General features: G+C 43.0%; 1 protein-coding gene across 15 annotated transcripts in view; it reads right to left on the bottom strand.

Moving 5' to 3' along the window:
• The window catches only part of LOC101079387 (neurexin-3b), a 194,018-nt gene extending 168,787 nt beyond the window's left edge, over nucleotides 1–25,231 (bottom strand). For 7 of the 15 annotated variants that reach the window (XM_029849444.1, XM_029849441.1, XM_029849446.1 and 4 more), the window contains exons 1-5: nucleotides 24,934–25,228; nucleotides 20,097–21,198; nucleotides 15,103–15,120; nucleotides 14,734–14,760; nucleotides 13,619–13,630 (exon numbers count right to left, since the gene is read on the bottom strand). In XM_029849444.1, coding sequence (XP_029705304.1) covers nucleotides 13,619–13,630; nucleotides 14,734–14,760; nucleotides 15,103–15,120; nucleotides 20,097–20,796 — 757 coding nt within the window. In that variant the 5' untranslated portion in view covers nucleotides 20,797–21,198; nucleotides 24,934–25,228. Of the gene's footprint in view, nucleotides 1–13,618; nucleotides 13,631–14,733; nucleotides 14,761–15,102; nucleotides 15,121–20,096; nucleotides 21,199–24,933 lie in introns of all 15 variants that reach the window. The other 8 variants (XM_029849448.1, XM_029849450.1, XM_029849440.1 and 5 more) reach the window with 5 other exon arrangements.
• Nucleotides 25,232–26,714: the final 1,483 nt, after the last annotated feature.

A 26,714-nucleotide genomic window follows, 5' to 3' on the forward strand; every position in this document is an offset into this window, starting at 1 on the left:
GACCTCTCCTTTTATGTGCTTTCTCTCCCTCCCTTCCCTCTCTCACCCCGTTCCATCCCTCTGACCTGCTTTTTCTTTTTTCCTGCGCCCTGAGCAGAACACTGTGCTCGGGTTTATTACCATGCAGTCAAAGCAGAAACAAAAATTCAGCTCAGACCCCTCCTCTCTCCTCCCTCTTAATCTTCCTCCTGTCCTTGGTTAACACTAACTCCCATTTCTCCTGATCACCATTTTGTAATGCATTGTTTAGCATTATTTAGACCATCTCGCAGGGACCATGACCAGTCTGCCTCAAATCGGGTACAATTCTCATAATTCCCAGTATCATTAAGTATCAACGCTAAATTCCAGCATAGAAGCTATGGTGCTTGGTCAGTTCGACTCCTCTACAGTCTACCACTGGGGAACTATTTTGTTGATCTGGTCACCCTGGGTACCCACACCCACAAGGCTTGTTTGGGCCCAACCAAAAAGGGGACATGGGCCTGTTTTCAGGTGGGCGTCCCCTTTGAAGAAGTCTGAGTTTCATGGTCAAAGTTCATATCATGGTCACCTTCTATCATCACCTTTGCTCTGCATATAAAAGCCATCTGGTTATTTTGCTTCCAGTAAACGATCGATATTGGCTAATTTGAGCGTCTTCATGTAAATAATTGTGACATTAACTGATTTATCTGCAGCTGCAGTCTGTCACCCCAGCTGTTGAGTCAGAGGAACCACTCCTCCACTATTATAAATGTGTCAGTGCAACATTTTTAATACAGGCTCTGTATCATTTACAACTATGATGTCACATAGTGGTTCCATGGGTTTTCACAGGTTTATTTCTTGTTATACAATTGCCCTAAAATGTTGAAAAATACAAAATGTAACTGATTTGTAGGCACCTCAGGTCATTATTTAAGGGCAGGAACTGGGAATCTTTGCTACACTATGGTGAGTTACTGTAAAAAACAGGATGATTTTGAGTTAACTCATATTGAGCGTTTGTGTATTTTATATTGTATTTCTTCCAACTACATTCCCTTTTTGCCTTCCCTTCTCACTGCAAGAGTCTCTCTTCCCCACACTGTCAGCCACACTTCACTGCCCTGCTGCTGCAGTGGTCAGAGGGTGGGGGGTGGGGTGGGGGAGCTGGGGTAGCGCATGCTTCATTTAATTTCAATAATTAATTCTCCTTCTCCCACTCTTAATGAGGCAAATCAGTCACGGGCCCCAAAGAGCGAGGGAGCGAAAAAAAAGAAATGAGGGAATCATGAAACGAGCGCCTCCCATCAGCGATGCCTGGAAAAGCAGCTCAGCATCACCTCTGGTTTCATCTCAGCTTCTCAGCTTCCTTGATTGGCATATCAGATCTTTTTCGACTTCAGCTATGTTCCTAAAGATCCCGATGATGCTCTCTTGTTTGACATAATGTCTTCATTAATGAAATATGCTATTTTGACACAAGAAAGTACCACCGGTGATCATCCACTATAGGTGACACTGGTTAAAGCCATCATGTATCATGGGATCCATGTTATTTTACCTCCTGTTTTCAATTTAGTAACTTACCATAGTTAAATAAAGGCTCAATGGAGGCCAAATCAGTGCTTGCCTGTCCAATAAAGAATATAGGAATTGACAGAAGGATTAGTGCTTTAAAAAGACAGAGGGACAATACTGCTGAGCAGCTGCACTTTGAGGAGGAGGAGAGAGGAGAGGATAACCTACTCCCAGCAGATCCCTGCTCCTCCCTTGGCTCTTTCCAAGAGGAACATGATTACATCACTAGACTGATCATCATTACTTTGCTGGTTTTTCCAACTGTGAAACAAGGCGTCCAGGGTCACAAATAATGTATCAGTACCTGAGCTGAACATTGGGATGCTTAAAAGGCAGAGATTATGCTTAAGTGCTAGCAGGACAGAGAACAAAGGCCTAAATATTAGCGGGAGGTCACCTTCATATAGCTGCCTGCTGGAGACGGCGCTCCAATAAGGAGAAAATGGCTCAATTACAAGAAAGCACACAGCAGAGGACCAGGAGGGGGTCCAGGCAAATGTGTGGAAGAGAAAGGACAAAGTTACACTCCGAAAGCTCCAGCGGTTGCTTATGCACATGGTTTTCTGCGCAGCTGAGAAAAATCTGAACTTAAGTGAAAATTCTGCATTCACTTCTGATAAACCAACCCTCTCCAAATCTTTATGATTTTCCTCTGTGCCTGCAGATCTGCCTCAAATGTGCAATCTATTGCCTGCATTGCCCCAGAATGTGCTTAATGGGATTTAGGACAACCTCATTTTCTATCACCTGTATCAAATATTTCTATTTTGCAAATAATATTATGGCATCATCCCTGTAAACGTGATCAGAAATTTACAGTTTTTGTTAAGAAAACAAGTAAGGGGACGAGGCTGCATATGTTGAAGGGTTTTGGCATCAGAATAGAAGAAGGAAACTAATACTGTTTAAAATAAGCTAAATAAAAGAGGGGATAATTACAGTACAATAAATGCACCATATGGGTGATAAAAAAGCAATGAGGATAGTTCTGTTTTAAAAGGAGGAGACATATGGTGTTGTCCCAAGTCAAATCCACATCCATTCTGCACCACCATAAACTCATAAATGAGCTCATGACTGGCTCCCAGAGGAGTATGTAGCATGTAGGCCAATATAAATACAGCTTTTCTTCAGCCTGAGGCTCCACACCAGGGCAGGAACCAGGCAGTCTGGCTGAGGAACAAACACACTTATGAACATGTATGTGCACAAACACTATTAAAGAGAGAACTCTAAGGATTGCAATAGTAGAGTTTTAAGTAAGACTGCTGCACTGAGGGTGTCCAAGGACAAAGACTGATTGACCATACTGAACCTGTCGTGTTTCTGAGCATCTCCTGGATGAGAGAGCATTTTATTGACACTCTTGTGCTGTCAACTTCTTTGGGACGCAGCAGAGTGCGCAGGTTAGGGTTAGACCTGTTCAGAGAAGGTAGCCACACATTTAATTAGCAATAATGAGCTTGTGCAGCTTCAATATGATCATTAACCATAACCTAGCGAAATGTTGGGGTTTTTGTTACTCTTGTTTCCAAACAGATGAATGATGAAAAAGGACTTGTTGAGTTAAAGTTTAATACCTTTTAGTATTTCATTTAAACCAAAGCAGTAAAATGAGGGAAAACTGTAGTTTTTACACATAAATTAAAAGGATAATGATGTATTTGGATCCAGCACTATAATAAAATGTTAATACTTGATTTGCCTAATAAATCTGACTTGGAACTAATTCTCATTTTTCACACCAATACTATAGTCGAGAGATAACAGTCAAGAGATTGTCTCTCTTCCATCTGCTTGTCTACACTTTAGTCTGACTCCTCCAAAAGTGTCTTATAGCTGCAGTGTTCACACTGGCCATAACCTCCATGGCCCAGTTCTGCCAAGAAAACCAATTACTTAGTGTTTCTAAGCCCTCTGAGCCCCGAAAGAAGCCCGATCATTTAACCATGAGAACCTCACTCAGTGCTTTCAGTGCTGCCTTAAACTAAGAAAAATATATAACTATATATGTATGTACAAGGTCCTGAATAAATACAATCCTGCCAAGTCGATGTTGTGGATTTAGGTCTACAGTTGAAGACGCGTCTTAAAATATTCATCAGACTTCTGAGGCTGAGTCTTCTGTGTATAATGTAGACTTCAGTCAGTACTAAATGTCCTCAGAACTATTTGGTAGAATCAAAACTAAAGATGCAACAGTTGGCTGCGTTACTGTCCCACCAAGCTTATTTATTTGAAGTCTGTTGCCATTGTTGCCAACTATGCTATTTCTTTCTTTCTTCTGGATGATTTCCCATCCTCCCCCCAAGTTTCACTGACATTCTTCTAGTTTTACATGATCCTGCCAAGCAACCTTCAAGCAAGGAATGGAAATGACAAAACCTCCATTGTTATAGCAGAAGTAATCAGACTGGAGGTCAGGAGACTCTGTTTTACCCGCAGCTTCACACTCCACTGAAGCTGCACCTTAATGTAGGTGTCAGGCTCGACATTAATGGGGTTTCCATTGGCTCATTACCCATCTTTCCCTTTAGTTTCATACAAATAGTATAAAGGTTCTTGTATAATCCAGCAGTGGCCATTAATACCAGACTAAGGGCCCAGAATTTATAGAGTAGACTTCCCACTGCTGTACTAATATTTAACCAGTGTCAGATAGTGAATCAGCGGCCAACTGGATGACCTTAAACATCACACAGGCCTGCTGCTGCTCTGCATCTTCTCCTACCAGGCGTGGCCTCATACATTATCCTTCATGGGAAGCCTCGTTTAGTTTGAAGAAGCATGAATCTCCATCTTCGGCTCATCGCCGACGTTGTGAGGTAAAACCCTTGAACACAAATCACTGTTGGGCCGCTCAGATCGCCTCCGGGATATTCAATATGCTCACTCTTTGACTGTCTCAATCTATCTGCCTCTGCTGGATAAGCTAATGAGTCTAATGAGAATAAAGACTGAAGGGGAGAGAGGAAAAGATGGGGGGAAGAAAAGAGGGGGGAAAGGGGCGAGAAGCAATCAGATGAGGCTTTGCCCAGCCTTTGGCAATGACAAACTGGAGCAATTATGCATGAAGGCTGTGACATTGGCTGTGGCATCACCCTTTCTGCTGATCTGTTCAAAAGCAAACATGCTCTATAATTCAGTACAACACACATAAGCAGATCCACGCCTCATCCCTTCCACCAAACATCCTCAAGGACACAGAGCACTATTTTGACTTGGTAATACAAGTGTACGCGGATGTCCGACTCGGCAGTGTGAGCGTCTCGCAGCACAAGCAGGTCGGCGGAAGGTCAAAACCGTTGTGCAATCTCACAACCAGCAGGTGAGGACAATCATTTCCTTCATGATCCCATCTCCTATAAACTCGACCCTTCACAAAGTACCACACACACACACGACCACAGTCCTCCCTGTTCACAGCTCTGTTTGATACTTGAGTGCAGATTAGTAGTGTCATGCTTGAAAGAGACATTGATTTCGGAGCATAACAAACCTTTGATGGTGCCGAACTTTATTCACAATCGTGAATGAAGTACAATATGTTTGAGCAATAGCTTTTTGCTTGATAGTTATGGCATTGGTCATCATTCGAAGTTCATTCTAATATAATTGACTTCAATACATGATGACGTTTCATTTTAGATTCTGAAGAAAAATCGTGTTTATTTTAAACCTTATATGAGCATGGTGCAGATCCTGACACCCCCTGACTGGCATGAGTCGATAGGCAAGGTTTATATCTCAACCATGAAGAATAATCTTTGTTTCATATGCCATAGTGAATTCTGAAAAAACATCACGATGGCAGAGAGAAACACAACAACAATTACATTTTTATTTTGTTGACAGCAAAGAAAATGGCTAAATGAGTGACAGATGTTCAACAGCTGCAGCCAGTAGCCTTGAGTCGTGCATGAAGCAGCCTGTTTCATCTGCTTTACAGAAAAAAGCAGCTTGAACTATTAAAAATGAGGAAGTGAAATCTTCTAATTTAAAAAAAAAAAAGACACAAAGGCCAGCACCTGCCAAATCTACTGGAGGGTGAAAGCACTTTCTGCCGTCTCAGCACATTTCCATGCAAGCGATCGGCCAATTACACCACTAATTATTGCATTTTGCAGATCTGTCAGATTGCACCGGCACCGGGCCAGTGGAGATCAAGTGAATGTGTTAATCCAAGCAACACACGTGCACACAACTAAAAAGGAAGGTGATCAAACACCATCAAAGTCCTCTTTCCCTGAAGAAGCCTGGTAGGAGCTGCTAATGTAGTAGAGGTTAATGGCTGTGCCACTAAGCTGTGAGATTTGCCTAGAAGAACAAGAAAGTTGAACACATTAACTGCTCGGCTACACAATAAGTTTAAGAAAGTAGCTTGATTTTCATCAGGGGTCGGACAGGTGGCGGTTGAGGCAGAGGTGATGCAAAGAGAGCAGCAACTTTGAGAAAACTTTGGAGATGAAGGGTGAAGTAAAAGAGAGGCGAGATTTGGGACAAAAAAGGACCTCTGGTTTAATCATGAGAGAAGAACCAGTATTTTAACATTTCACAAAAGAGTAAATGGAGAGAAAAGAGATGTAACGGGAGGAGTGTGGTGAACCGATGACCGCCTGACAATGGAAGAAGATGATCGAGGGAGGAGGGCGTGTGACTAATGGCTGGGTGGGGGAGTGATGTGGGGATGGAGGGATGAAAGAGAAAAGAGGAGGAAAAACAAAAGGAAATGGGGTTAAGCAGAGGGTGGGCCAGCAAAGTTTAGATGAGAGCACAAATACGAGCTAGACACCAGAAGCTAAATTTAGCCCTTCGTGTTCTTGGTAATACTCATAGTGGCATTTTTAACAGTGTACTGAATCCTTTTGTTTTAGTCTCCTAAATGTGTATTATTGACCTTTCAGTGTAAGGCGTGTGTTTTACAGTTACTAATTAAAAAGTCATATTGGGAATTTTGGGATCAATTGTGCAGAAAATCAAAGTTTTATTTTTTAACAATGCTTCATTTAAAGGAGAAATTCGTTTTTTTTCTTACAAAATGAGTAAATCCTTGAAGAAAAAACACAGATGTGACTTTGACTAAACTTCTAGACTGTAACTGATGCTTACTAATTGTAATTATTTATCTTGGGTGTTTTCACCAGTCTGCACACTTTTGCACTATATAATCCCTGTATTTAATCTAATACTCACGCTGAGACGTTACACTCTGAAAACTAGAACAGACAGGTTTGTAGGAAAAGCCCTCAGGCTCCCAAAAGAGCTGCCTGAGGAGGCAGAGTGGGCTGAATAAGCGATCTCTTCTTTAATATAAACACCCTTTCATGAATTTGACTTTTGATATTTTCTGAGTTTCTTTTATCCTACTGAAACGTGCTTCATCTATTTGTGGCCCTTCATGCATATTTCTAACACAAATAGTCAGGGGAGTTGTATTTGATCAGTCCTTTAAACAATTATTGACATTTTATTGAAGTTTCTGATGAAAAAAAAGTACCTGAAATGTGTTTAAAGCGCCGAAATGAACACAAGCTGATTTTTTCATTTGCAGAAGACGTGGTCAGATACGTTAGAGCAGTCATATGGGGGGCAAGATCTATTTTTTTTCCTGTTGGTGCAGCAACATACGATGAGCAGAGACAGATCGGATAGTTTAATTTGCATATCATCTAATCAGAGCAAGGGCATTCGCCATCTGGGGGGAGGGGGAGTGATCCGAGTTGTTAATCTATATAAGCATATCATTTTAGTCCCTGGTGACACGTGACTGCTATACAAACCTTCACCACACTATTAATTACAGCTTCGAATAGTTTAAAAGACTTTCATTATTTTGTTTACTGTGCCAGCTTGCTGATTTTCCCTCAGTGATGTATTCAGTTCTAAGCCATTCTAAGTTTCAACACAAGTCTACGCACGCCAAATATTAATTACCTGTAAGTGTGTGTTTTCTCATTTCTTTCCTGCAAGGTCTGAAAAAATATTTACTGACAGAAATAACCCCAAGGGAAATTGGATTATAAAATGAATTGTGTCACAGCAGGCACCAGGCTTTCTCTTCAGCTCTAACCAGCAAGACCGGGGCAATATGATCACGACTCTTAAAATATTTATCCCTTTCATGCAGTGTGCCACGAAAGAATTTCATTTCTCAACCTGCGAGACTCTGCCGTTGGTTGATTTGTTCTTTTCTTCTTTTATAATCTTTCATATCACTCTGTGCTCCTAATGTCATCAGCAGCCATTTCCTGCTTCCAGCTCAGTTGCTTTTCGTTGGGCTTTTCCCAGGTCATAATTCCAACACATTGCTGGGAATCATTTGCGCAGCCGTCTCATATCAGAAGATTCCGACGGAAGACACATCGACAGCGTGCTGCACTTCGACGCGCATAAACTTTCACACAGATGCGTGGCAATAACTTCAAAATATATATATATAAAAAAACAGACATTCTCTGAGGCAAGACAGCTGCCAAGCACAGTTAGACTCCCCTGATATGAGAGACGAGGAGGTCTGCTCTTGTTGGAGGAAATATAAGAAAAGAAACGTTGAAGAACAAAATAAAATACTTGGGAATAGGAGAACAGGAGGCCTCATTCTTAAGCTAAACGTTGGCAAGTAAAATGTTAAAATGTCATCACATTGGAGCCATTTTCTTTATGTTAAAAAATGTCTCTGTATACATAAACTTCAAATCAATCTCACCATATCCAAGGTGAACATAGAGCAATAGCTATGCAAACAGAAGAAATATTCTAGACTCACAGGAATATTTAAATAAACAGCTGCGTTGCATTTATATCAGAAACAAATCCTCCCTGTGCGTCGGGGCCCTCACATGTGTGAAAGGACACGCTGAGCTAAAACACTTGTAATCGCCACATTGGGACTGAAGCAACCCTTACAACTTTAAGACTTGATCCAGACTCACTCTTTGCAAAACTGCTGACATTTGTGAAGTAAGACATCTGAAGCCACTTTTTAAAAAATATTTTAAAAAAACACAATGAAGTGCAAGTGTGGAAGCACCGAGGCAGACGGAGACGGAGATACAGCCACTCTGACAGCCTCTCTCTGCATTTCTTCTCTGTTTGTTTACTTCCTCTCTGGTGTGAACATCTATGCATGGCTGCAGCCATCACATCTACACATGTCACGCCCCGCCAACATTTTACGTGCACGCACGCACACATTCCGCAGCACTCCAGCACTCATAGTTAGACGTTCACAATACAGCCCTTGGAGCCAGATCTTAACCTATTTCTTTGCATAAATCCTGCTCACACAGTCTCAGGCACCAGAAAAAGAAACCACTTATCAGACTAATGTGCTTCCTTGCTGTAACACTAACATCCGTCATGGCGTTTAGCTGAAATTTAGCTGTTATTGAAAGCACATGTTGCATGATGCTGTGCACCTTCATCAAACACCAACTTAGTTAGAGCCTTAAATTCCATTTAATTTTTTGCACACTTTATATTGTGCCAAGCCAAAAATGATGTAATTCAGGCCAAGATTTGAAATATGTTTCGAGTTAATGAGCTAGCCAAGATTAAAGCTAAAGTGGGAAAAAAAGACGGACAAATATGTTACATATTTACTTGTTCAGCCCTTTTTTCTCTCCATCTCGGCCTCTGTTGCATAACTGCTGACGCATTCATGATCCGTGAAAAACTCGGAATCAGTTTTGCTCGGTTGATCCCAGAGGTCAGTGCCGGAGAGAGAGAGAGATGGAGAGAATAAACACAGGGTAAGGCCAGAAAAAGAGCAGAAAAGAAAATGAAGGAAGGAGAGAAAACCAATCACCGAGCTGGCATCTGTGGGATTGTGTCTGAGGAAAAATTGTGACAGCTTCTTGCGAGCCTGGCCTCGATGTCTGTGGAGCCGGAGATGCAAGAAATGGCTCGGAGGAAGTGGACGGGAACGATGTGCACATCGGTGATGGAGAACAAAAGGCCACGTGTATGAAGTAGCAATGTGGTGGCGGGGATCAACAAAAGTAAATACACATCAAAGAGATGTTTCACAGATAAAGCACAAAAACACAATCCCAGTTTCAGAGATCTGGTGAAAACAGCGGCGGGTCTGCATCAGTGTTGAGTATTCGAAAATGCCTTTCCCACAATCCCGGTTCTGGCAGCCAGGGATCCACTCTGAAAACCGTGGCGGCCGCCCATCAGCTTCCATCAGAAACAAGGCGTTGCAGGCGGACACCCACAGGTGCAGGGGAGAAGGTCTGTGTTTACCAATCACATTTTCTGACTGTGCGAGCAGCAGCAGCTGGTAACCACAGAAATCTATTTGACCCGCGCCCTCAATTTTTAACAACTTTGAAATCCACCGCGAGGTATGCAGCGCGGTTCCTGACTGAGTAATGAGGGAAGGCAAAGTTAAACTCAATTTCAGGGTGAGCGTCTGGCCATTAATAGCCATTTATCAACAGCGAGAACAACAAGCGCCAGGGCCAATAAACACCAGCTGGTGCTCTGGTTCCAGCGTCGGCAGCAGAAGAGAAAAGCCCCGTTTCCTCTGCCTCACTGACAATTGGTGGACACAAACAAACCGAACGGAGCCTGTGAGCAGCTCGTGAATTATCGAGGACGAGGAAGGACAAACGCCTCATTCTGTGACATGCAATCACAGGTTAGGAGGGTAACGTGTTCATTTTAGCAAATTCTTTTCCCACTAATGTTCCATAGTTCCTATAACATTGGTGTGTTCAATGATGTCGTCCTCAACATTCATCTCCTGTTATGTGTGACATCACTTCTTCCCTCACACATCCATTCACTAAGACACTTTAAAGAGATGTTGAAATTAATGTTTGATAAACATTAATACCATTCCTGACACAGATGATCTTGGATAATCCTGGCATTCCCAGGAAGGCTAGTGTATATAATGGATACAATTTGGATTATGGTTGAGGCTGGGTCATCAAATATTAGATCATCAGACTGTGATGCCAGAGATTATACGCCCCGCCACAAATGCACTATGGGAATGTGTTTATCGATTGGACCTCAGCCAATTCCGAACTACAGCCTAATGCGATGCATTAAGAAGAAGTGTCTAAAGCATTTTGTCTCACCCAGCTTTATTACCGATAGTGTTGTAAAAATGTGTAAAATTGGCAGAGCTGCATTTCTGTGAACGTGCGACTCTCACATGCGCCACATTTTTACCCTTTTTTATCAGATACGAATGATTGGTCACAGCTCCTCGTACCTCGTCTGGATCCACCAGATAAGCTTTGCTCCCAGTGCACGTCTCTAAAGAGCTTCAACTCTGATTAGGTGCAAACTGATGAATTTTAGCGGAGATATCTCAGATTAAACAGAAAACCCAAGTAAGCAAAGATGGACAGAGCAACACATTAATGGCGCTACAGCCCGGCAGCGTCGAGCGAGCACCAGCACGGCACGCCCATGAGACACCCCGATGTCCACAGGACTTTGAAATGCAGAGAGAATCAGGGGGAAGGAGAGAGAAGGGCAAGTCAGAATAGTGAGGGTGAGAGAGAAGGATGGGGTGAGACAAAGGCAGGGAAGGAGTCAGGGAGGAGAAAAATACACCAACAACAGAAACGGGAGGGTGGCAGAGAGCAACTAGAGGGTGTGAAAATCCCAACTGTGTGATCTTTACTGCAGGAGTCTGAGGCGATAATTATAAAGTGACTCCAGAGGGAGGGGACCGTTTCTTAGTGCTAAACCTTTGTAAAAGTGGGGGATTAGATCCAGGCAAAGTGTTTCCTCACGGCCTCCTTCACTACCTTGTCTGAAACGGCCACTGCCAATTTATTTATGCCCAACACAATAAGAGCAGCGTGGTTTCTTTGTTTCACCCAGAGGTTCAAAAACAACAGTTTGACACGATAAGACACTATTGTGCAGAACAGGAAGCTATTAAAATGATAATGAAAAAGCTCTATACAGTTTTTGACCCTGCACTGGAAGGTGGGAGGAACATTTCCATTACCATACGTGTGCACACTGGAGAAAAACACAAGTGTTATAGCCTGTAAGGTAATGCTTCTGTGTTCTATGGAAAGCCAGTAATTTCTGTGTCTATAATTTGCGGTTCAGGTTGCGTGATGTGGAACATAAAGATCCTGATTGACAGGCGAGTCCTGCTCCGTATCGAGCGATGCGAGTGCATCGGTGGAAACCCGATACCGTGGCTCTACCACCTGATCGCCACAGAATCAGCTCGGGTTGCAGAAGATGTCACTGTCACTACTGACGTTCAGATCTGACATGGCCGAGTTTCTTCCCTCTCTGCGTAAAACAAAAGACTAGTGCAGTCGCAGCAAACATGCTGCCATGAGTAGATCATAGGAGGGTCAAGTCAACCAAATTATTAGTATATTTGGCTTCATGAACAAATCATCTTGCAATGCTTCAGATCACTGAATATATCAAACTGAGGCTTCAACACATTTTACTCCCAATATTAATTTATGGAAATCACACAGCATTGCAGAGCAGGCACATTCCACTGTAGCCTTCTACCCTCCGTCTGCAGCAGTCTCGCTCCCTCCGTCTTTATCTCGCCCGCCCGTCTCACACACTCACTCTGGGGTTTATTCTCCATTATGTTCTCCCTGGCCTCCCAGTGCCCTCTGACCTCTGTGCCATTTCCAGTACATAGACACATCAGCACAGACATCAAACCAAGAGCACTGGGACCTGTTATAAGCTGCATTCTCCCTCCTACATGTTCTTTTTTTTGGCCTGATTTTTGCCTGGCAGCTAAACAGAAGGTTCCTGCTTCATAAATATATTAAGACATATATATATTTTCCCATCACCTGATAAGGAATCCTCTTACAATTCTGACCACGAATGCAGCCTTAGAGTTAGTTTTCAGAGTGTCGCCCCCACAAGACAGGTTCCATTAAGCCCAATATGCTCATAGAACTGCTCAGAGCTGATAAAAGAATCCTGGTCTAATGTTAGAAAAACAACATGGACAGTTCTTCATCCTCTGCTCTGCATACTAACGCAGGAAACTTTAACCTAGATGACAGTTTATTAAATGTCTGAAAACACAAGCAATATTTAAGTGTTTTGCATGAGCTTTTTCAAAACTGTGTGTCCACACGATCCAGTAAAGACTGTCATTAGCCTACACAAAAGAGCTGAAAACACACAAAACATTAAAATAGGCTTCGACATAAGCTTGGCTGATTTAAAAAATACCTGTCGGAAAAAGCTTTAGTTTAAGCTTCTTTTAAAAAAAAACTAAAAACAGGAAGCAGAAGGGAAAAACAAGAAAGCCTCGTTTGTTTACTCCCAGCTAAAATCAAAGCCATTGTTACAGCAAACGTCAAACAAAGTGATACGGAAAAAAAATTATGTCGTTATCATTCGAAACAGCGTCTTTTTTAGGGCAATGAACACACAACTCCCACACTGCACTGGCCTTTGAAGGCATCTTTCAACCAATTTAACCGATATTATTTAAAACATGATCATAATTGAGTATTTTTCCATCTATTAAAGGAGAAATGTGCACGCACGCACGCACACGCGCGTGCACACACACACACACACACACACACACACACACACACACACTATCAGAGATCTCTGATAAATGAATAATGAGGATATTCTCTGTGCGGCTCCAGTGCCATGACCTGATACACAATTTCAGTCACATCCTGTTAAACACACACACACACACACACACACACACAGACAGACAGCCATGCGCACATACACACACAGACAACCGTGCGCACACACACGGCTGTGGAGCATCTCTATAAAATCAACTGATTCTAAATATTTGCTTAACACTCACAGACAGTAAAAAAATGAAACCTGCGACTAAGCACAGATCTTGCCCACTCTCTTCTTATCTTTAACACTGATTAATGAGTATAATCGCATCGTATTTCCTCCCTTCTTCAAACCCTTTGTGTTTGTTAGCTGGAACGCAGATTGCACATCTTCTCCCGAATACACAAACAAGCTTATGCCCACATCTTATAGGCACACTTTACGGATGATTAAGCAGCTCCAGCAGGTCACAGATGCATAAATTAGGAAAAGGAGAATGCTGTACCTTTGTTTCTACCTACAGATTGGTGGAGAGGAGAAAGGATCCACAGAGATAAAAGAAGGAAGAGTGACATCCCATGTGGAGCATCAGAGAGAGAAAGAGTAGAAAGCCATTTTTAGTGGAGACTGAGCCACTTCTACAACTGACACCACCATGCAAAGTACTGAAAATCGTGCAGATGACGGAGGACTGGGAGAAGCAAACACGGAGCACACAAGCCCAATATCAAATGCAGGCTTTGGTCTTCTGATTTAGCTTAACTTGAAACCAAACTGGTAACAGTTGTGACCATCACTGGATGAAAAGACTAAAAGCAAACTGGATCCGTGAAGAACGCTTGTTATTTTGAAGCTTTGAGAGAACTCCCAGCATAACATCTGCTCTACCACTGGACAGCTGACATTAAACTTCTAATGACAACGTTTCTATGTAAATAAAATATATCTAGATTTCAGTCAAGCTATATATATTTTACATTTTGTGCAGCTGTCACTATATTATCATCACAAAAAATGAATTATAATAACCAAAGTGAGCCAACTAGTGTCTTTAGAAAAGATAAAATATTAAGGTTATGGTCTAAAAATATGCATTAAATGTTACATTGCAACAGTAAAATTATGTATGAGACATGTGCATACTGTATGTAAACATGCTCCTTCCCTCTTCCCTCCTTTTCCAGTCATGTTGCCTCTCCGTCCCCACTGCTTTTATTTCTTTATTTTCCATCCCTGCCAGCCTAGTTTCCCTTTCCCAGATGCTACAAAGGTCAAGCAGGAACAGTGCAGTGTGTCACCGCATCTTAGCTGTAGGAATAAAACCCCTACACAATTACGTAATGCTAAAAAAGTCTGCATGAAACAAGGGCGCAGAGACGCAGAAGCATGAGGAGGGTGAATGCGAAATGAGGAACATGCATCATCCTCGCGCATCCTCCATACACAACACAACAGATACAGACACACAAACCATCCTGCTATTCCACAGCAACAAGGGAATCATCACAGCACACAAATGGACACGGACAACTTGTCAAAGAGCGCAGTGCAAATGCCCCAAAACCAATGAGTAAAGCAAAAAAGGAAGGAAAAAATAGAGCGCTACAGAGGAAAGAGTACCTTGCTCTGCCTTCAGGTGTGCGAGACCTTGAAAAGAGAAAGCAAACACAGAGGAAGAGAACAGAGAGAGAAGATGAACACAGAGGCACGCCAATACTACAGTTGTATTGTCATTATGCATGCTTTGCATGATGGCAAACCATGACAATCACTCTAAAAGCAAAGCTTTCCCAAGTGCATTTAAAAGCTTTCTCTTGCAAGAGACAGATAATTATGGAGCAGCAACATATGCAAATATTAAGTTGTTTACTCTGAAACAGCCGTTACAAATGACAAAATATACTTATATTACTTTCACTAACTCTGAATCAATAAAGTTTGGTGATTTAGTTGAATCAGCTTGCTAAACTTTGGCTTCTTCAAACTCACCTGGTTTTCTTAGAACAGCTGTGGTGTCATCAGAGGAAAGAAAGAGAAGAGATTGTACATTAGCAACACACTCTAGCAGTATTTGCATGTGGTTTTAACATGCAAACCGTACCACACACTTCAGAGTCTGCATGTAAGGGTGCAGAGAGCTGCCCCTTAACATGTCTGATCAAAACTGTCACTTCCATGACATTCCCTGTGGAGAGAAAAACAATTTCATCTGACGACTCACCTCCAAAGTCATATCACAGCACTTTCTTGGCAAAAAAACTCCATTAAATTCGAATATCATTAGATTAATATAATATTCTGCACCCTTCATTGCACAGGGAGCCTCGCATACGCAACGAGAGGCATGAATCCCGGAGGATTTATGGCGTTGTGAGGTTTGTGGATGTTAGGATGCTTCTTTCCAGACCCATATCTTTCTCCTCCACCTCTGCCTCTTTAAACCAGCCACCCAACATTGTGTTCCTGGCTGACCCACATTCAGCGCACGTGTTTGTGTTTTTCTCTGGGGAATGCTCATGATGTCTGTAACGCCTCTAAAAAAAAAAACTAAAGCAGATTTAGCTTGACTCAGCCATCGACGTCACCTTGTATCAAATTTGTGTCTGATTCAGGGCAAATGAGAGATCACAGAAGGTATAACGTTTCAAGTCTCTTTAGCTCGCAGGTGGTATTTGTAACCTAAAATGAATATTGAGAGTTTTCTGTAATCAGAGCCCCTTGAGAGTATCAAGGACAGATGAGAAGAAAGTGAACTAATCTTAATTAAGAGAGACTGTGCGAGCGTGTGCTCACACGCAGCGTGTGATCAATTTACAGAACGACCTGCCTTGATCTCCGTCCACAGCGGCCGGGCCCGTCTCTCCAAAGCTGGATCTAAATGATGATTTTCATTCTGTGTCATCTGCTCTGAAAGGATTAAGTCTGTTTAAAATGCTGAATTTTATTAAGTAGGGGAATTAGTTTATTTATTCCCCCCACCCGATCTCAAAGGCTCTCTGGAATGTCTGCTGCTTTTCTTCCCGAACCAGAATGACATTGGAAGGAGAGTGAGAAGGACATCGCAGGAATTGGAAATGAGGAGGCGATGATGGCTGGCTGACGGACGCAGGCATAGCTCTGGCTCTTGATAAATTAACACCCCTGAATGTTGTCAGGCTGAATGAACACATATGCGTATTATTTTTCTTCTGACAGTGCAAAATTGCAGACGCTCGTGCTCCATAAGCAGGCGGACGCTGTGTGCGCATGTTCAATTGCTCAGCTTCCCATGTAGATAAAACCTTTTCTCTTGATGCGACAGTTGCTAGAACAAGCCAATGTGCTGCAGAGGACATGTGGCCTGAGCATAATCCTCTGCTCTATTTTACCAGCAGCTTCACCACTCAAATCCAAACATAATTTTCAGCTAGGGCACTAGACACAAATGCCCCCTGCTCTGGAATCAGAGCCTCTGCACACATTATTTATTTATTTTCTCCCCTCTCTGACCTATTTTTATAGTGAGATTATTGTAACTGTCATTTTTTTCCCCCCATGTCTGTTTATTAATCCCCAAGCTCAGCCCAAAGGTGCCGTTTTAGCCATAGCCTAACATTTTGCTTGCCCTTGCCTTCAATTACTCACCTTCCATCAAACTGCTGCATATTTCAAAGGGAAGGGCTTCCTCATATCATTTACCACAAATGCACGTTATTGGATTGGGACAAAAAGTTTTGCATATTTATTAAAGGATCCAGAGCAGCTGATAATAGCCCTGACCTTATGCACATCTCATTGTAAATGAAAAATACCCTTGGGTATTTAGAAGACTTCCCTAATGCCACCCCTATCAATTCAACTGCTTTGAATATGGGCCACTGTGCAGATCATTACCATAAAATTGTGATATTTGCAGAGTTAATAGGAAAGGAATCACACTGGTATTAAGAAAATGGCTGAAACTTTGACTTCAGCCCAGCCTGGTGAAGCAGACGAGTGTGTTCAGTGTTGAGGGCCGTCTAGTTTCAGCTCAGAGCCCTGACACATTTAGTCGCACTGATAGATCCTGATCCACATGGGAGGAGAGCCTGAACATGTGTTTTAAACGGCAAACTGTTCATGGTGCTAAGCTGCTGGCGAAGCTGGGCAGTTTGGATAAGAACTGCAGGAGCGCACGGAGACACCGGGCCACCATGTGACTGCCATGACAGCCGACGATTGATGCCATGACCGTATGCACCGAATTCAGAGCAAAGCAATGGACCTTTTTTTAGCACAGCTGGCACAAATATAATCTGTCCCACTCATGCGTCCCTTACTTTCATGTCTCATCAACACATGGTAATTTATCCCTTAACTTGCATTTTCCCTTCAGGCCAGAGGGCTGGAAGGCTCCCATTAGAAATATGGCTGGTAAAAAAAAAATTCCAAGGTCCAGTCTTCTCAGCCAGTCAGCCAGCCATCTGCCCATTTTAACGAGCAGCTTTGGGGCCTCCCTGCTTCATGTCCGTGCGCCTGTGTGTGCTGACATGCATGCCTCTCGATGTATGTGCACGAGCCATGAAAATACAAATGCACAAACGTTTGAAACGCATTTGCAGCCCAAGCAACAGTAGGCCGAGAAAGAAAAACAGGTGTGCTTGGCAATTCTTTGCATCAAACTGCGACCGAATGTGGCCAAACTGGAGTGTTCTGAAACTCGCCTGCAGCCACGTGTTGCTCGATGGTTGCTTAAATGACTCGGGTGCTTGGAGATACACAGGTGCGACTGAAGATCAAGTCCTGTGCTTGTTTGCTTGATGCTTTAAACTAACCGTAAGGTTTGTGCAGGCATTTTCCAGGGGAAATTAGCCACTTCTGTTTTTATCCGGTCCCTAATCTCTGGTCTCCCTCTCTGTGGCATAATCATCAATCGGCCACATCAGTTAACAGTGACGGCAGGAGAGAGCAGCATTCAGATCGGAGGGGGAAGCTGAGGTGACGACGCTGGCTGCTTTGCACTTTTATTGCTTGAGAACTGAGGTGCAGATGTCTCTCAGGGGCCGACAGAGGAGAATCAAGTTGTGGGTTGGTTCTTGTCCAATGATTGACCTCCTGGGAGATTTTGGGGTATAAGGGGCCTGTGGTGAATTCACTTGTCACAGTGTGCTCAGCCCCAGGGCTGAGATGTGACTGTCTCTGCCCCTGTCCTAACTGTCTGGCTCAGTTGTGAAGTGCACTCTTAAAACCTTGGTTGTCTTAACCCGAGGTTGTCATAGTCCCCCTGTCAGCTCTCTCCCCCATCAGGCGCTCCACAGAGCCAATGAGCAGATAGGATGAAGAGAAAAGGGGGCAAGTCCGGAATGTGCACTTGAATGATCTGCAACCAGCACATTGCGTGCAGTCCAGGGCATCGCCACTGGCACAGTTGCTCGAGATTTAAGCTCCAAAGAGCTTCATTTGTGGAGCAAATGATATCAAAACGAGAGGAGGGGAGAAAACAAAGATGCTTATTTTACATCCCTGTAAAATCAGACACAAATTATGACATTTTCATTGCAAACAGGGGGGTGGTGTTCAGTGAGCATTCCCCTGATTTCTAGCCAAATGGATTCATCCATAAGCCATGTTAGTCAGGTTTAGGCAGGCAGGAAGTAGGTCAGCGGTGAGGGAAATCTGACATGGGTCTTTTCACACAAAGTCATATTTTACAGTTCAGACACATCAAGAAAGGAATCATGAGATTATAGCGAGATTGTGTTTGCTGGATTATTGGTCTTCATACAAAATGTTTGTCCCGGCAACAGCTGGCGTTGCTACACGGTGAAATATGTTTTAAAGCAGTCCTAAAGCAGCAGGAGACGCCAGCAGGAAATAATCAGAGAGGTAAAAAATGTGAACTTTACCTCAAATTTCAAATAAATTAGACTGAGTACCGAGGAAAAATATAGAACTATATTTGTTTTCTTTAGGCTGCTGAGTTCAAAATAGATTGAAGAGTATTACACTGTGCTACAAGAGGGAGAAAAGAGAATAAAAAGAGCCATTTCAAGTCTGAACACCGTGTGTACCTTCAGGTCCCTGCACCAGCACGCAAAATGTGCACTTTGCTCAGTGAAGAAAAGTGACCTGAGTGTTGTCATTTTAGTCCTATCAGCTAATGCCACATCCACAGCTTCCTCATCAGAAGCAACCGCTGTGGAAGGAAAGGAAATGCTGATCACATCACCATCAACTTAACTCCCACATCAGATCTTAAGGTGGTATAAAAAAGACCAGCAACCTGCAAACATGCTCAGTTCAAGAACTTTGTGATTTCTGAGGTTGGCAGTGTCGCTCTGTATTCACCCGGGTTTGACATGAGCTGCTGAGCAAACAGATATTGACTCTGGAGAAATCTGCCTGCGGTCAAATGCTCCTTTTCTGCTACACTCTATCAATAACCTTGACTCTCCTTGACTTTCCTCACCGTGGAGCCATTTTCAATGTCACACTTTAATATCTGATACTCTCCCTCTCCAGCATGAGCTCATCCAAGGCTCAGTAAGGGTGATGTGATCTACTGCAGGCTGTATTCTGGTCAGGATCCAGCCAGCGAGGTTAATATTTGACTGCATGTGTGATTCTTCCTATCAATGTTTATGGCATTTAGACGCTTCTGACGCTCTTCTGCTACCTCACCGTGGTGTGTGTACATCCCCATTGTGACATACAATTCAGACTGGAGCAAACAGAGAAGCACGGAATATTTTAAATATTCAGCACCATCTCAAGACCTTGCTCCTTTCAAAAGTTACATCATAGACCTTGAAAGCAGTTTGATGTCACAAATGTTAGAGTTCCTGATAACCCTGCAGTCTGGAACACAAAGATCCATTAGATGTTTAAAAAAAATCACATCAAATCATATAAAATTGATAAAATTGGGTTGATTTTTTTTTTTTTTTTGCGGAAACCTTTTTAGCATTTCACAAAGGCTTTGATCAAAATGCAGCACTTGACACACAAAGCTGCACAGCTCTTACCTTCTGTACAGTATCGACCCACATATCCAGTTTTGGTGCAGTCACAGTAGGTTTCTCCGTCTGCCAGAGAGCAGATCCCTCCATTCTCGCAGGGATTTTCTGTACAAAGGCCCATCATTTCCAAGCGCACTTTCTGACTGTTGATCAGCATCGGCAGCTGCTTACTCCCATAACTGAGATCTGTGATAATTCCCTTGAACGGCGGTAGCTCGCGAACGGAGGGCAGAGTGATAGCCGAGGTGCGGATGTCCCCCGGAAGTCCACCAAGGAAGAGGTCACTGACGACCTTCATGAACTGTCGCTGGGGCCTCACCTCTCCCGTCTTGGTCAGCCCGTCTACAGCCAAGCCGGTCCGCAAATTGTGCCGGTTGACGGCGGCAAAGTGCCAGCGGCCGTCGTCGACCATCTGGCCGGAGGTGACAGTGGTCTCCGCGCAGTCGATGCTGAAGCGGAGCTGGAGCCTGCCCTCAGACACCGCGAGGAGAAGAAAGTCGCAAAACCCGCCGTCGTCAAAATAGAGCAGCATGCCTTCTGGCTCTGAAGTTTTAAACTGGAACATCAGGTCGCTTCTGGAGCTGGCATCCCAGCGGGTGTAACGAGCCCACTGACCCTCGGAGCCCGTGAACTCTAAACCTGCACTCAGAACCAGGACAGTACTTAGCAGCAGGAGGACATGAGCAGGTAGACTGTTGGGACGCATCGTTGAGAAGGAGAAGATGCAGCAGAAGAAGCGAAACTGGGTACAAATTCTCAAAATGATAACATCTGGTTAGGCCTGGGTTCCAGGAACCATCTGCTCAATGTTATATTCCATGTAAATCATTTTATAACACAGTAATAATAATAATATCTCCGTTTTATATCTTCAAATCAGAATGTAGACAGAATCCAATGGGAAATTTCTGTTTAGAGGGTAAAGATTTGGTGATAACATCCAAGTTCAACACCAAGTGGAGGGGGTCACAGGGCTTCGATGAAGGTGCTGTCAGTGGTTCAGAGCTGCAAATGTGGATTTTTCTCTGAGGCGACTTCCAGGATTAAAAAGCACAGCCATCATCATTGGTCCTGCTCCGTGCCACATCTTCCTCAGACTCAGACAGAACTGAAAGCACAAAAACAGAAGCTTTTCATCAAAAAAGATGTTTTTTCACAGTGGAAAGGACATTCAAGAACCCATGGTCAAGAAAAGTTAGAAACCTTCCTAATAAATGAAGATTACCAAAAAAAGATTTTTCTCTTTTTTTCTGGTATTGTGTTATTTCAACATTTATTTGGTGAATAATGGCAGCAGTACTGCTCAGTGAAAATCTTCTTTCTGTGGCCATTCAAGCACTAGAATGCTAACATTTCACTAAAAATCAGAAATGTTTCTACAGGAAAGAACGCGTTCAACCTCGAATGTTAGCCCGCTGTCTGTAAGGACATGTTCAGATCCTGATAAATATGACTAATTATCCATTCCTACTTTCTAATTTTCACATTCTTGGGGCTTTACAATCATAAACAGCTATTCAGAAATTGGCCCTATTGCTATCTATTGAGGCTGGACTGACATCATTTAACACTTTTAAAATCGCTTTTTGTGTGGATTCAAATAAGCAGATGGAAATTGTGGAGTAGTGGCAAGCAGTGGCTTGCTGCGCCTCCATTCATTGGGTTGTGCCTCAATTTGTTCAGCAGAGGCAGAAATGAATCATGTGATGAAACTTTATATGTGTGTATACTCCTCCAACCCTTTTGCCCTTGCAATTGTTTTGGCAGTGGGCTGCCTAGCAGACAAACGCCCCGTCCAATCATGGCGGTAACACCGGCCCCTGCAACACAATAGGGCCTTTAACCACCTGCCCTGAATAGTTTATCTTGCCGCAGCAGGCAGGCTATTGAATTCTAGTAACCGATACCTATGCTAATGTCCGGGGTGTACGCATGTGTGTTGTGGTGCATGAGTGTTGTGAATCTCTTTGACAACAGTAGATTGCCTGGCTGAATCATTGTCTTTTTCTTAAAAAGTGACTGATACAACAGAGGTTAAAATGTCATGTGTGGTGAAAACAACAACTGTGTTGATCTAAAAGTACCTGTTGAGAACCCATGCATGCGTGTGTGTGTGTGTGTGTGTGTGTGTGTGTGTGTGTGTGTGTGTGTGTGTGTGTGTGTGTGTGTGTGTGTGTGTTCCTTGAATAAGTAAGGCTCTACATGCCTGTGAAACTTGAGCTGCCAGTTGCCTATGAAAAGTGGAACTGGCTTCTATTAAATTAACAACTTCTTGTGTATTGTCTGAGCAGAGCATCAGGTGTCCTTGTGCAGGATAAATGTAGCAGGCGATGCTAAGAAGGCTAGCATGCTGGCTCAGGTCGTGCAAGGCTCACATTTACATTGACTTTTGCATTTAGAGCTACGTTTCTTCTTGAAAATGGAAACACATATCTTTTCTGTGCTTTTGGTGATTAATGTTGTACTGAACACATCAAATCACATGACCCACATGCATGTGCACATGTACTGATAACGCTAAGGTCTTGAATTTGGTCGTCAATTCCAATTTTAGTTACATTTCCTGATGTTTTTTTACAGACAGTGATCTGTCAATACCTGTTGGAAGAAATGTTAAGCGTTTTCCAATCCAATTCAAATGTTCTTAGCACCAAGGCAGAACTTTAGTGGTGATGCAGGTTTGTGTGAGTCCTGCGTGTGTTACTAAATATCTGAGCTGGAAGCGTACTGATGCATGTGCACCTCATATTTTGCAGAGACTGAAATCAGTTATTCTCAGCAGCATCCTTGGCTGAGCTCAGGTTACTCAGGAAGGAGCTCATCCTTCGTTCTCAGTACCGACACCACTGGATGGTCAGTTGATATCATCTGGGATATTAGGGGTCATAAATTTTGGAAAAAGCCACAAAAAGTTTGGTTTGTTCAAATGGCCAATCGTGTCCAGGATAAAGTCGATGTCTCCTGAAAGCAAAGAGTGAGCAGTTCAAACTTACATATTCTGTTTTCAGTCTTGCTATAATGTTCTCCATTTCGAGACCTTGACATTTAATTTGAAAGCCCTGTCAAGTGTCTGTTCCAATTTATCTACCACTAATTGAAACTTTCATATTACCATGAAATAAAAAGCTGCATGTTTGCGTGGCTTCCTTTGCTTTTTCATGGCAGCCATGTTGAGTAAGGTAGATGTAGTTGTAATTAATAAAATTAATTAAAGTTCGATTTAGAGTGGCAGAGCGTCTCCAGCGAGCAAATATGTACAAGAGCCGCACCTTGTTTGATCTGAATGGAACCAAGCATCGATGTGCATCAATTCAGGCTCTGGGGTCATTAATCGGGCTGCTGTAAAATAAATGACTAGATGCAGACATAGCTTAGCTTCCTCTGCTAGCCTCCAGGCTAATGTGGTGAAAAGGCTAATTTCACAGAGCGTATTTTAGTCATCCTTTCACTCACAGGCTTGTTATGATAAGATACCCTTCAGTGAACCCCACACATGACAGTAATGTTACCCTTTGGATGGCTCATTCTGGATGGTGAAACCAGATAATTAGGAAGCAATTTTGGGCTATTTGCAGGGTCTCCTGTTGCTTTGCTAGCACTAACATTAACAAACATTTACCACACATTGGTGTCTTCTGAGTGACTCAACTGTCTTTAAAATAATCATTTTAGTGAAGTTAATGGATTGGGGGTTTTTTTAGGATGTAAACTTGATGTTTATAAAGTGAGTTGCTGACACCAACGGCCATATATGATATTTAATAACTATCCAGCTTCTCTGCCTCAGATTTATTGACATAGATTGTAACATAGGTGAGCCCCCATCATGCACTGGACAGCCCTTCCTCCCTCCCATCGTGCTGCTTGTGTTTCACAGTATGTTTCTGCGAGAGTAGCAGAATGGCCTGGAGAAAGAAATTGAAAAAAAATATCACAAAATAATCAGCATCAAAAATACAACTCCATAAACGGCAGCATTTTTTTTTTTTTTTTAAGGGATTGTAATATCTCCTGTGAGAAATCTATCATGTACTCTGAGAGAGCGGCAGACTTTCACAATCAGAGCTTTATTTGTAGGCTAAACATAATCCTTTTCATTTTTAGTGGGTAAAACTAGTCTGGTACTGGTCTTGAAGCAGATTTAACCAGGATGTGCAATAACATAGCCTCCATGAGGTTTCTGTGATGCCAGAAATAAAGGCTGGCACGCTTCCACTGTCAGTGTTGCACACAGAGAAACGTTAGTTTTGCAGCAATATAACACCCTCTACTGCCAACAGGCATGATCCCATGAAATAAATCCAACACGGATTATAAAAAGGCGTATAGAATCGAGTACTTGAAACCGTCAGGGACAGCCGACCTGCTGCCCCAGAACAGAGGGCACGGAACGTTTTCCAGCCGTGCTCGGGCTTTTCCCTCTGCTCTTCACACGGTGGCAGTCTGGCTGTTAGTGATGCGGCTCGAAACCCGAATTTAAACGCGCTGCAGTTGAAATCCCAGCGTTTATGACTCGCTCCAACGATTTGACTGGCTCTAAGTGCGCCGCCAGTGCGCGGCAGCGTTCGGTCCAACACAGCCGGAGCTGTCCGGGACGCGGTTCCGTGGATGGAAACTTTGGATCACGGCGTCGTTTACTCGTTCCTACATTTGTCACGAACTGTGTCGGTCTCCTGAGGATAGGGCTTCCCCGCAAATCAAACGCTCCTGTCGGGTTCTGTCAGAGCTTTCAAACTAATTCTAACCAGCCCGGCCCCTTCAAATCTAAAATCAAATCTTATTAAAGTCACCATATTCGAAATCAACAGCAATAATAATTATGAAACCTCCTGTTTAATCCTACCTTAGAATGCAAAGTCGATTCCGTGCAGATATCGGTTGTTTGTTCTTTTTAATTATTTTTTTTTCAAGGAAAATTAAGATAATCCACGTTAGTCCGTCCAGAAGCGATGCTATAGGATGTTCTCTGTCCAAGCAAGAGAGAAGGAGATGGTGCTGATGCTGGTGATGATGGGGTATTAAAAGTGAAGCGGCAGAGGCAGCGGCAGCAGCGCTTCTTCCGCCGGCTCCGTGAACGCGCACCTCTCAGCTCGGCTCGCTCAGCGCGAATGAGGATGGACCCGTGGGTTTCTCCCACCCAGACGCTCTGACCCGCCTTCTGCTGAGTGGAGGAAAATTCAAAGCTGAAGGGTAAATTACCCACCCGGACAATGTCCGCGGATGAGGACGCTTTGTTTGCTGCTTTTCTCTATAACTTCCGGGAATGTTGTTATTAACAGCCCCAAACAGTCCCTGCGCGCCATGTTTGCTCAAATGAATATATATATATTTGTTAGAGCTTGACGTGGCTCAGTTAGTTGTAGTACACTTTGTGGCCGTTAAGGCTGTTTTGGGAAGTAGGATTTGGAACTTCAGGACCGTGGACAGTTCCAGAACTGTGGATCTGTCCACGGTGCTGAAGTCCTGCCGGTCTTAAAAAAGCCTGAGAGGAAGAGCAGGACAGCAACATATGATAGAAGACATGTTATATATCACCAAGGCCTATAAACGACTGAGGGAAGGCTACAAGGAGGTGAGAAGAAAGACATCAATGGCCTTGTGTTGTTCCTTAGAAAATAAAACAAGGGCTAATTATGGAGGCCTGAATTATTCCAGAATTAACAGTGAGAAAAATAAAAGTCCAGTATGATTCGATACATATAGCTTGAAAGAATGTCACAAACTATGATGCTGACTGTTGCTGATTGGTCCTGGATCACCTGGTTGAAACAATATCAAAGACCCAGATAATATGTCCTGGGATTATAAGATAATTAAAGCATCACTGTGATGAGAAGATGAATCAGCAGCTCTCTCTAATGAGCCCTATCAGAGCGTCACACGAGGAAAAGGGCTGAGAACTCCCGCGTAAAGGTGATGCATGTTAAAAATTTAAATGAACGCTAACTACATGCAGGACCTTCACACCTTGAATAAATATGCTAGAATGACTAAAAAGGATAATGGTGGCTCGTGCTTTCACCCTGGGTGTCACACCTTATTTCCCTTTGTATAAAAAGGGCATAATAAATGAATTACAAGCCTTTGATGGTGGCTTCAAACTGAATTCAACACAATATCATGGTTTACTTTAACACTACAGCCACTTGTTTTCTAACGCTGTATGTTTTAGCTGCCATAACATGCTGTAACGAATGAGATAATACATGCAGTAAGTGACGTGCATAGATGGACTATATGTATGAGCCAGGCAAAGTCATCACACCAGTACAACAGTGCTTTGTACGTGGCTGTCACACAGGAAACTAACGAATGTCAGGTTGACCAGGCCATCCAGCAGGGGTTCCTCTTTGGTGACAGGGTGCCTCTTACATCTTTGGTTTCATCTTTAAACGAGTTCCGCCTCACAGATGGGCAGAAAATGACTGTCAGTAACTGGAGTGTGGCGCTTTTATCGCCTTGGGAGCAAAATAGTTCCCTGAGACGCTACTATTGGCCAAAATTACATACTAGCAAAGGAAATAAATGCATTTTAATGATGATGATGATGATGATGATGATGATGATGATGATGATGATGATGATGATGTGACAATATTGAAGGTTATATTTTTCATTGAAACA

Source organism: Takifugu rubripes, chromosome 16 (genome assembly GCF_901000725.2).
Source record: "Takifugu rubripes chromosome 16, fTakRub1.2, whole genome shotgun sequence".
NCBI lineage: Eukaryota > Metazoa > Chordata > Actinopteri > Tetraodontiformes > Tetraodontidae > Takifugu > Takifugu rubripes.